The sequence below is a fragment of the Oryx dammah genome, unplaced genomic scaffold (assembly GCF_014754425.2).
Source record: "Oryx dammah isolate SB20612 unplaced genomic scaffold, SCBI_Odam_1.1 HiC_scaffold_29, whole genome shotgun sequence".
NCBI classification, from domain to species: domain Eukaryota; kingdom Metazoa; phylum Chordata; class Mammalia; order Artiodactyla; family Bovidae; genus Oryx; species Oryx dammah.
In genome coordinates this window covers 39,668,388-39,681,015 of record NW_024070213.1, presented here as the reverse complement: position 1 = coordinate 39,681,015, position 12,628 = coordinate 39,668,388, and the positions used below count along the sequence as shown (strand labels likewise).

Genomic DNA, 12,628 nt, shown 5'->3' with positions numbered 1-12,628 from the left:
TCATATCTGAATGGTCTAGTGGTTTTCCCTACTTTCTTCAATTTAAGTCTGAATTTGGCAATAAGGAGTTCATGATCTGAGCCATAGTCAGCTCCCAGTCTTGTTTTTGCTGACTGTATAGAGCTTCTCCATCTTTGACTGCAAAGAATATAACCAATCTGATTATATGTCTGTTAGGGAGCTTCTAATCAAATAAAAGAAACATCTCAAGGCTGAGGGAGTTTCACCAGGCCCCTTTCCCACAATATGCATTTTTGAGATAGGAAGGCACAAGGTGTGTCATCCCTGGCCATAAAACAATTGACATGAACACTGGTTTCTTGAGCCATTATCAGCCCAAGGTTTGAGAAAAGAAAAAGAGTTAGTCTTAGACAGTACCATTTTGAAGAAAGTTAAATTCCAAAGCAAATACTTCGTTTCATCAGTATAGTTTAAGAAAAACATTTCCATAAGAAAAATGCATTGGTTAGCTCAAGGCAGAACCAGGTGTTGTCAACACAGAATCAAAAGGAGCTTCCTTTAATTTTGTGTAGAGAAGGAAAAAAAGTGCCTGCCACTTGCAGTTTGTTTCCTCCTGCCACTTGGGGACCTCTGGCCTTCCTACCTGTTACTCTATCACCATCATCTCACCCTGGTCAGAAGGATTGTCATAAAAAAATCGACAAACAATAAATGCTGGAGAGGATGTGGAGACAAGGGAACCCTCTTGCATTGTTGGTGGGAACATAAATTGATACAGCCACTATGGAGAGCAGTATAGAGATTCTTTAAAAAGCTAGGAATAAAACTACCATATATCACAGCAATCCCACTACTGAGCACATACCATAATTCAAAGGACACATGTTAGCACGCAGCACCCGGCTCGGGGTGCACAGCATCCCCTCCGGCACCGCTGGGAGAGGGGAACTCGGGGTTCTCCAGCTTTCGCTTCCCGCCCAGCCAGACCTCCCCTTGGCTCTATCAAATAAATAAGGGGTCCGAGTGAGGACCAGGGTTAAAATTCCACTCCGGGGGGTAGCTTTTAACAAGACTGTTCGTTTCAGATTTCAGATACTCAGACTCCACCTTTACTTTCACCTACGTTGGCGGCCCCAAAAGTGTATCCTATTCAGTACATGTATCTGAAGATTACCCAGATAATACATACGTGTCAAGTTCAGAAAATGATGAAGATGTATTAGTTACTACAGAGCCAATTCCTGTAATTTTTCATCGACTAGCAACAGAATTAAGAAAGACAAATGACATTAACTGTTGCTTATCCATAAAATCCAAATTACAGAAGGAAAATGGTGAGGAGTCGAGACAGAATAGCACAGTGGAGGAAGACTCTGAAGGAGATAATGATTCGGAAGAATTTTATTATGGAGGACAGGTTAACTATGACCGGGAGCTGCACAAACACCCTCAGCTTGAAGCTGACCTGTCAGCAGTGAGAGAGATATATGGGCCACATGCAGCCATTGATGATGTAGATATTGATCTGCATATTGATGTTAACTTTCTTGATGAGGAGATTGCTGTGGCATGGGAAGTGATTCGAACAGAGCCTATAATTGTCTGATTACACTGTTCTCTTACACAATATTTGAATGGCCCGGTGCCCACTGTTGATGTCTTTCAGATTTCCACAAAAGGGAGATTTGGTCTGGGACATCAGCTGAAAAAAATTGTGCAGATGTTTGTTACACAGCAGTGGAAGCAGAGCAAAGAAAAATCCAATTGCCTGCACAATAAGAAGCTGTCAGATAAGAAAGTCAAGTCTCCCCTGCATTTATTTTCAACCTTGCACAGGTCGCCAAGTTATCCTTCCCCTGGTTGTGGAAAAAGCAAATCTAAACTGAAATCGGAGCAGGACGGAATCTCCAAGACGCACAAGCTACTGCGGAGGACTTGTTCCAGCACCGTCAAGACGGAGGACGTGTGCGCCCCGAAACCACACAGGACCTTCAGTTGCTCGCTATCCACCGACCCCCGGGCTGAGCAGGCAATGACAACCATTAAGTTGCACAAACTCTTGAATCGTCCCTGCCCTGCAGCCGTCAAGCAGGAGGACTGCCTTGCTCTCAAGTTGCACAAACTCTTGACCCGCTCTTGTTCTGGAGACCCGCGCTGTGAGCACAATGCCAGCCTGAAGCCTCACAAACTGTTAAGCAGGTCTTACTCCAGTAACCTCAGAATGGAAGAATTATACGGACTCAAGAATCACAAGTTGCTCAGCAAGGCTTACGCCAGTGCCCCCAAGTAATCCAAAACGGAGCTTTTCAAGGAACCCAATGCAGAGGGCAGGAGGCTCTCTCTTACCTCAAGGCTCATTGGTATCTTAACATCATCATCATCTTCATCTTCCCAGCCTGCTCCAAATGGTGCCAAATGCATTCCAATAGGAGACCGTGGCTTCCTAGTGCAGACAACGGAGTTTGCTGAACAGCGGATCCCTGTGTTGAATGAGTACTGTGTGGTTTGTGATGAACCACATGTGTTTCAGAATGGCCCCATACTTAGGTCTACGGTGAACGAGAGCTGTGTGTATTTGCTTTTCAAACCCTGGGAGTAATGAATGAAGCTGGTGATGAAATAGCAACTGGAGCTCAGGTGGTAGATCTACTAGTATCCATGGGTAGGTCTGCATTGGAATCTCCTAGAAAAGTTGTCATTTTCAAGCCATATCCTTCTGTGGTAGATCCTAACGATCCTCATATGCTGGCCTTCAACCCCAGGAAGAAGAACTATGATCGAGTAATGAAAGCATTGGATAGCATAACTTCTATTAGAGAAATGACACAAGCACCATATCTGGAAATCAAGAAGCAGCTGGATAAACAAGACCCCCTTGCTCATCCCTTACTGCAATGGGTTATTTCAAGTAATAGGTCACATATTGTGAAACTGCCAGTTAACAGGCAACTGAAGTTCATGCATATACCCTATCAGTTCCTTCTTCTCAGCAGTCCACCAGCCAAAGAATCCAATTTTAGAGCTGCTAAAAAACTCTTTGGAAGCACCTTTGCATTTCATGGCTCACACATTGAAAACTGGCACTCCATCTTGAGGAATGGTCTGGTTGTTGCTTCTAATACACGACTGCAGCTCCACGGTGCAATGTATGGAAGTGGAATCTATCTTAGTCCAATGTCAAGCATATCATTTGGTTACTCAGGGATGGATAAGAAGCAGAAGGTGTCAGCCAAGGATGAGCCAGCTTCAAGCAGTAAAAACAGCAATGCATCACAGTCACAGAAGAAAGGACAGCAATCCCAGTTCCTGCAAAGCTGTAACTTAAAATGCATAGCTTTATGTGAAGTGATCACCTCACCTGACCTGCACAAACATGGAGAGATATGGGTTGTCCCAAATACTGATCATGTCTGCACAAGATTCTTTTTTGTCTATGAAGATGGCCAAGTGGGAGATGCAAATATTAACACACAAGAAGGAGGCATTCACAAAGAGATCCTTCGAGTAACTGGTAATCAAACTGCTACTGGTTAAAGGACCACCATTTAATTAACATGATTTGAGAGCCTTTCTTGGGTTCAAAGCTGGATTTTGAACTGAAGAAAATGATAGAATAATTTATTGTTAATTATAAACAAAATTAATCCTTTGAATACTGATTTTTTTCTTAGTATTTCTAAGTATATCATTAAATACCTAAAATGGTATATAATTTATCAATTGTAGGGTTATGGAATCTAGTAATAAAATTACAACAGCACTTAAACTGAAGTTTGGGTTCCTCACACAATAAACAGATTGAAAAAACAGTTTTGTGCTGATATTTTTATATTAAACTCTCTAATTGGAAATTTAATATTATATACCGACATCTTAGGGTACCAGAAGAGAATTGAAAGCATTTTATAATGGCGTCTAAATATATAAGAGACTTTGCAATAAGTATAATGTTTGCCCATTCTGATGTGCTATATAATTAGCAGTATGAAAGTTCAAATGTTTTGGGGAGGGATGTTTCCTAATCTGTTATTTTTCCTTATATAGAAACAATTAGGTCTTTAGATGTAGTGCTTTGCCTAAAAGTATGTAATATACGTATCTATAGATTCATGCATCAAATGTCTGATTGTGCATATATGTGTGTATCTACACATATATGTATTTGAACAACAAAGATGGCATAGCTCCACAGTTCTGTTCTCATTCAATGGAAAGAAAATAATATTCAGTAAGAAAATCATATTCTCTCTGGACATAAAGCAAGATATGAGCCAAATTCATCACCAGTCATTCACTGAAAATATTTGCAAGCAAATTTTCTATTTGTTTAAAGAATTTTTCCTTCAGTTAAACTCTTTATAATGTTTTAATGTTGCAATCTGGGGTATGTAGACACCCCTGGTGGACTAAATCTGTGTTCGAATGATCATATGTTTAAAAGAAAGACCTTGAATTAAAAAAACAAAAAACAAAGGGCACATGTTAAAAAAAAATAACAGACACATGTACACCAATATTCATTGTAGCACTGTTTACAATATCAGGACATGGAAGCAACCTAGGTGGCCATCAACAGATGAAAGGATAAAGAAGTTGTGGTAGATATATACAGTGGAATGTCACTCAGTTATAAAAATGAATGATTTTGAGTCAATTAAACTGAGGTGGATGAACCTAGAGCCTGTTATACAGAGTGAAGTAAGTCAGAAAGAAAAAACAAATTTTGTATGTTAACATATATACATGGAATCTAGAAACATGTTACTGATGAACCTATTTTCAGGGCAGGAATAGAGACACAGAGGTAGAGAATGGACTTATGGGCACAGTGAGGGAAGGAGAGGTTGGGACAAATTGAAGGAGTTGCATTGAAATATATACATTACCATGTGTAAAACAGATAGCTAGTGGGAAGATGCTATATAACACAGGGAACTCAGCTTGGTACTTTGTGACAACTGAGAGGGGTGGGATGGAGGGGTTGGGAGTGAGGCTCCAGAGGGAGGGGATATATGTATAGGTAAGGTGGATTCACATTGTTGTAGGACAGAAACCAATGCAACATAGTAAACAGTTATCCTCCAACTAAAAAAAAAAAAAACAATCCACATGCCAGAGACATTTTGGGGTGGCAAATTTTGCTCCCCCACTGTGAGTTTATTGGGACTCTCTCCCCAAAGGCTGCCATATTTTTTTCTTAAACTCTATAAAATGTACTGGAGAAGGAAATGGAACCCACTCCAGTATTCTTGCCTGGAGAAACCTGTGGACAGAGGAGCCTGGTGGGCTGCTGTCCATGCGGTTGCAGAGAGTCGGACATGACTGAAGCGACTTAGCATAGCATAAAATGCAAGTCCATTACATGCTTTGTGTCACGAAGATTTACCTGGCCTTGCAAATACACAACTGAAATCTTGGAGAGGACCTGGTCCATATGTCCTAAAGTAGCCCTCAGAGTAATGTGCTCAGAGAATGAGGCCAACAAGCTGCAGTTTAGTGCACAAGACTCCTGGGTCTCTGAAAGATTTGGACCTCAGTGAGTGCACCTTTACGATTATTGTTGTTGTTTAGTCACCAAGTCGTGTCTGACTCCTTGCAGCCCCATAGACTGCAGCATGCCAGGCTCTCCTGTCCTTCACTATTTCTAGGAGTTTGCTCAATTTCATATTCTTTGAGTCAGTGATGCAATCTAACCATCTCATCCTTTGTAGCCCCCTTCTCTTTTTGCCTTCAATCTTTCCCAGCATCAGGGTCTTTTCCAATGAGTCAGCTCTTCACAACAGGTGGACAAAGTATTGGAACTTTAGCCTCAGCATCAGTCCTTCCAAAGAATATTCAGAGTTGATTTCCCTTAGGATTGACTGATTTGACATCCTTGCTGGCCAAGGGATTCTCAAGAGTATTTTCCAGAGCACAATTCAAAAATATCAGTTCCTCAGTGCTCAGCCTTCTTTATGATCCAACTCTCACACCTGCACATGGCTACTGGAAAGAACACAGCTTTAACTATATGTACCTTTGTTAGCAAAGTGATGTCTCTGCTTTTTAATACACTGTCTAGATTTTTCATAGCTTTCTTTCCAAGAAGCAAACATCTTTTAATTTCATGGCTGAAGTCGTCATCCCCAGTGATTTTGGAGCCCAAGAAAATAAATTCTGTCACTATTTCCATTTTCCCTCCTCCTATTTGCCATGAAGTGATGAGACCAGATGCCATGATCTTTGTTTTTTGAATGTTGAGTTTTAAGCTTTTAAAGTTTCAAGTTTTTTTCACTCTCCTCTTTCAGTTTCATCAAGAGGCTCTTTAGTTTCTTTTTGCTTTCTACTATTAGAATGGTATCATCTGCATATCAGAGGTTGTTGATATTTTTCCCAGCAATCTTGATCCCAGCTTCTGATTCAGACCGCCCAAAATTTCCCATGATGTACTTTGCATATAAGTTAAATAAGCAGGGTGACAATATACAGTCTTGTCATACTCATTTCCCAGTTTTGAACTGGTCCATTTTTTCATGTCTGGTTCTTTTGCTTCTTGATCTGCATACAGGTTTCTCAGGAGACAGGTAAGTTGGTCTGATATTCCCATCTCTTTAAGAATTTTCCACAGTTTGTAGTGATCCACACAGTCAAAGGCTTTAGCATAGACAATGAAGCAGAAATAGATGTTTTGTGCAATTCCCTTGCTTTCTCTATGATCCAGCAGATATTGGCAATTTAATCTCTGCTTCCTTTGCCTTTTCTAAATCCAGCTTGTACATCTGGAAGTTCTTGATTCACATACTGCTGAAGCCTACCTTAATGATTTTGAGCATAATCTTACTCGCATGTGAAACGAATGCCATTGAATGGTAGTTTGAACATTCTTTGGCATTGCCCTTTTTTGGGATTGGAATGAAAACTGACCCTTTTCGTGGCCACTGCTGAATTTTCCAAATTTGCTGACATATTGAGTACCACACTTTAGCAGCATCATATTTTAGGATTTGAAATAGCTCAGTTGGACTTCCATCACCTCTACTAGCTCTGTTTGTAGTAATGCTTCTTAAGGTCCACTTGACTTCCCACTCTAAGATGTCTGACTCTAGGTGAGTGAACATGCCATCATGGTTATCCAGGTCATTAAGATCTTTTTCATAGTTCTTTCATGTATTCTTGTCACCTTTTCTTAATCTCTTCTGCTTCTGTTAGGTCCTTACTGTTCTGTCCTTTATTGTGTCCATCCTTGCATGAAATATTCCCTTGATATCTCAGATTTCTTGGAAGAGGAGTAAATTATGAGTTAGGATTGACAGATAAACACTCTCTATATAAAATAGATGAACAACAGGACCTATTTAAAACACAGGAAACCATGTTCAATATCTTGTAATAACCTATAATGGAAAATAATCTGAGAAAGAATATGTGTAACTATGTGTATACACACACACACACACACACACACATACACACACACACATATTGCTGTTGCTTAGTCACTCAGTTGTGTCCTACTGTTTGCAATCCCATGGACTGTATTGTAACCTACCAGGCTCCTCTGTCTATGGGATTTCCCAGGCAAGAATGCTGGAGTGGGTTGGTTATCCTTCTCCAGGAGATTTTCCAGACCAAAGGATCTAACCCTGTCTCTTGTATTGGCAGGTGGGTTCTTTACCACTGAGCCACCAGTGAAGCCCCATACATGTGGGGCCCTAAATGGGAAACCTTAAAAAAGAAGGGCTAGCTTTGTGGTTTAGAGCTAAGATGGCGCCTGGTGGAAGAGATGAGGGCGCAGCCTAAGTTGTCTGTCAAAACTCTTGATTGGCTGTCTTGATTTCTGTGCATGTAGATAGCGCGTGATCGCCATAGACTCCTGTTATAATGATGGCACGTGATGATTTGACCTTTAATGTGATTGGTGCAACTATGGAAAGTCCCTCGCAAACCCCTCCCTGCTTGCCTTTATAAACCAAGAGCTTACAACAATAAAGCGGAACTGCTTAGACGGAACCCCTGTCGCGTCTGATTGTCTCGCTCGCCGAGGGGCTGGGTTGGCGGACAGCAGGCTCACCTCTCCTCGGGACCCCTCGGCTTTGCTGAGGGAAGTTCCACTGCCTCTCTCTTTCTGTGGAGCCTGTATACCTGAAACTAACACAACATGGTACATCAACTATACTTCAATAAATTAAAAAAAATAATAGGAAAGGGCTCAATGTATTCGACTGCAGAGACTACCCTTAAAGATATGTGAGGTTTTTCTTTATAACCCAGTGGCTCCTGAACACAGATGGGCACCTGCTTTTGAAACAGTAGCAGCTCCACTAGGCGTTTTAAGGCTCAGCAGTGCCTAAAGCTACTTTTTCAGAGTTTCAAAGTTTCAAATTCCCTTTTAACTGCCTGCACAATTCCTCTGGAAGGTGTTGTGTGTGTAAGGGGCTCTTGCCCATTTGTTACTGGGACATTTCTGCAGCTTGAGGCAGGTGGCATGTGAACCAACAACTCACAATAACCAGCCTATGCTTCCCTGCTCTGGGCAGGACACACATCCCTTCTGACCCACCACTCAATCTCACCTTCAGGGCCCGGATTGGTGCCTCCTCCCCTGGGCACTGTTTCCTGGTGGCCCCCTGCTGGTCTCTGGCACCTTTATGGGCTCTGGGTATGATCAGTATGTAGTTCGTATAACAGGTATTGATGTTCTGTCTGTTGAAGATAGAATCATGCCCCACACTGCCTAGGCAAGTGAGTGCACACCACACACAAAAGAGTAAGCTTAATTTGGCCCACAAAGTGAATGGATATTTTAACATGAGTTGCAAAGACTGAGAAATTTTACATAAAATTCGAACCTTTTGATTTCTTTTGAAAAAGTGGAAGATCTGACATCTCAAAACTCCCATCCCTTTAAAACAGACACGCTCAGAGAAGCTGACTCTCCACTGAATGAGGCATAAGCCCTTCATTTGACTTAAAGCTCCTGCCTGCAGGCGTTACATTGTGTGAGTCCTTGCTCAGACAGCTTTACATTAAACAAACAGCAAAGCAAACTCATCTTCTCCTTTCCCAAGGCGCCAAGTTCTCTTTCAGTATCTCTCCCATGGTGTAGGGCTTTTGAGCAGGCTGAATAAATGTTAGTCAGCACTAAATCTCTTTCCCTCCTCATTCAATTCATTTGTGTAGACCCTCACACATCAGAGTACATGTTTCCTGCTGCTAATTTGTTTATGGTCACAGTCCTGCTGGGATCAACAGCAGCCTATTAACTTTCACAGTCATTTTTAACCACAGCCTCAGGGTTTCTCTCTGCTCATTAATTCACTTTTGTGAGAAAGTTTTGAGTGCATTAAAGTGAAGCATTTAAAATAATCCTGATTTAACCAAGTGCAAGGCAGTCTCTCTCACACACAGCTAACCTGTGGCAGGACAGGGCCAGGTGCTGGCAACAGACCAGGGCCACTAAGCCAGGGCTCCATGTGTGTCCAGAGCACCACCAATATGACTTGCACTTCCACCACACACTGCAACCCAGGTCAGGGTGGAGACAGGTTCCTAGAAAGATCAACATTAGTTTTTCTTCAAAGAAAATTATGCTCTGTGGGGATGGGGTGCAGCTTCTCACTCTGGGCCATGCCCCACCCATATACAGTGGTTAAACATAAGAACACTTAACGTATAAGTTTTTCAGTTTCAAACTACTTATTTTTCACAACTAAGATCATATCATCACATTTTTTTTTACCTCTGTGTGATAGCTGAATTAATTGAATTAACTAAAACTACTGAGGCTCAACCACCATGAAACGACTTCATAGTATAGCTCTGAAGGGCAGATAATAGCAGGTGACCCAGCATAAAGCCCAAAGCAATAGTTTCTTTAAGATGATCTGAGTATCGACATTTTTCATAACTTTATGCTAACCTGCTACTATTGAGTATTCAACCAGAAAGATGAAAATGGAATGCAGAGTGATAATTAAATTAACAATTTTGCAGAATAACACCTTTATCTTGTGAATAAAATGTGTTTGAAATTCTCCTCAAATGCTGTGATGATGATGTTACCTCATCTTATATACCTGGTATCACTAACTCTAGCAACACACGATCCTATAAGATGTGCTTTAAAAATTCTGTGGAAACCTTGGATTTCAAGAGCATCATTAGGTCAAACTCTGGTTCCTGAAAAGCTACATTAAAATAAATTTTTTCACATTATAACTTGCATATATAACAGTAAACAACAGTTTCCAATGACAATTACAGGCTTTAATTTTCTTTACTCCCACTTTTTTGCTGATTAAAATAGGCAAAGCATCATATTTTCACCTAAAATGTTTTGCTTGTTTTCTGGATTTCTGAGCTGGATTTCAATTTTGAAGTCCTGAAAGGTAACAAGAGATCCCAGGTAATCATTTGCAATAAGAGGAAAGAATCTCTTTAGCTTCAAAGTTCTGGTTCAACAAAGTGTTTTCAGTAGCCTGCTTGCTTTCTCTTTCTCTCGTGATTCTAAATTTCAGGGAGTGATGAAAGCTTTACACGTAAACTATGAAGGGGAGTCATTGTAGAAGGGAAATGCTTCATGTGCATCTTAGAGTCTATTTTTTGCACTCTCTGGGAAGGCAGTGCATTACTTTTAGTAGTCTAAGTAGTCCAGTTTTTAAGCATTTTAAAGTAATTTTTAAGTAGTCAATTTCAAGCAGTTCATCTCCCATTTAATTCATCAAATTAGAAGTTTCTGAATCAAGCCTGATCATTTGTATTCTCCTGGCATTCTGAGTTCAGGAGGAAAAGAATGTATTCCCAGGATATCTTGAATTAAAAACACACGTGACCTCAACAACAGTGTTGACAGGCTTACCATCTGCTATTCACCAGAGTCACCGATCTGTCACCACTTCACACAAGTCAGACTTGTGGATAGCAAGTCAAGGGGCAGCATTCTGCTGTGGCTCCTCTCCAGGGACGAGAAACTATTGTGGTGGCACAAAGGTGAAAGCGAGCCACGGGGAGGGAGCAGAACATGCGACACATGCTCTTCTTATGTTGTAGTCACCCACTCTGGCATGCTTTTTATCTCGAGGGGAAAAAAAAAAAAGAAAAGTAAATCTTCTGAAGAAGGTAAAGGACTCTTGAAAACTATTTTCTTTCTTGGTATAACTGGTACAGTTGGAAAACTTCCCTTATGATTTGAGTAGCAAGAGCTTGGAGGAGAAATGGGCATTTACTTAATGGATGGTGTATAATAACATAAACCTATAGCATAGCACAGAAGCCCTTGGGTGTGAGATTCCAAGCTAATGAAGGGGAGATGTGTTTGTGGGCCATCACCCCGGAAACTTGTCACGTGTCACCCCTGGAAACTTAACACGTGTGCCCACATCACTGCCATGTGGCTGAACCACTTCTGGAGATCCTTCCACTCTAAGTGAGTCCTGAGTCATCAGCCCCACAGCCAACTGACTTTCTAAGGTACTACACCAGTAGGAAGTTGAGGATCAGGGAGTTTAGGTTTATGCTATTTTTTTTTTAACAAACATGCCATTCAAGTCATACTAATTAAAACAATACAGCAGGAGTTACATCTTCTTTTATGCTCTCTACAAAACAGTCCTCCCACTCATCTGTCACCAACATGGACATTTTATGAGAAACACTTTTCAGTATTTGCTTACTAGTTCATCTTTTACATACAGTTGGAATGAATAATTTAGACTGGCATTCTCCCCACCCATCTACCCAGCAAATGTGTTTTTCCTTATCTGAGGTTTTCTCAGAAACCAGAAGAGTGTAATCAACATAATACAGTGATAATTTAAGCAAGAAAGAAATATCACTTTAAAGAGGAAATGCTGAGAATTGTAAAAGAAAGTTTAAAAAAGTGTGACATAAGTGAGGAGCCACAGACACAGAGGTATACCCCTGTCAGGAGACCGTGGAAATGGAATGGGTGGGATGGGAAGAATAAAAAGAAAAATAAACCATGTGGTAAGTAATTGCAGCTTCCTATTTTTCCAGACCCACATTCATCTCAGACATGTATGCTTTCATTTTCTGTACTTCCAGGAACACTGACCGTCTTTCTGTTCCTGGAATCCTTAAGGCCAAACACACTTTGTTTTGACTTGCCCACTCAGAGAGCAGCAGGATTGTCTGAAAATGCCCAAGGGGTTGTACTTGTAGGAGAAGAGAAATTGACACTGGATACTTTAGGTCTGTACTGCTGACTTAGATTTTATTGGTCCAGTTTTCACTTTATTCTTGTGCTGGGTGAAGTCATACAATAAAACTCAAGAAAGGAAAATAATTGATTGGATGTACTATTAAGTTAATTAGCTTAGTTTTTTTTAAAAAAATAGTTCACAAACTTGAGGTGAGTAATTTATAGATGTTTAGAATCATAAAAAAATGTTGATTTCTTTTTGTTTTACTGCTGGTGAGTATTATCTGGGGCAGCACTAGGCAGCTCATAATGTTTGTGGGCTTATGTATGTTTAAAAGTTTGTCTGTGAAGCAGGGTGACTGCCTGTTCTCAGTGCTGATGGAGGATCAGAGAAGAATCTGTCAGTTGGGGACCACTCCCTTTCTAAATTCAAAACTTTATCTATGTTTCTTGGTTTTTAAAATTTCTTAGTTGCTTTTTGAAGCAGTGATGCTTTCTGTTTGGGAGTTTTAGTCTTTAATTTCTAAG

The 12,628-nt window shown here is 40.7% G+C and overlaps 1 protein-coding gene across 1 annotated transcript; it reads left to right on the top strand.

Moving 5' to 3' along the window:
* The first annotated feature begins 305 nt into the window (after window positions 1–305).
* LOC120858009 (protein mono-ADP-ribosyltransferase PARP8-like) lies at window positions 306–3,503 on the top strand. The gene is given in 3 exon segments (XM_040233910.1): window positions 306–341; window positions 1,022–2,513; window positions 2,516–3,503. Coding segments are annotated over 3 exon segments (2,508 nt in total). The 3' UTR covers window positions 3,496–3,503.
* Window positions 3,504–12,628: the final 9,125 nt, after the last annotated feature.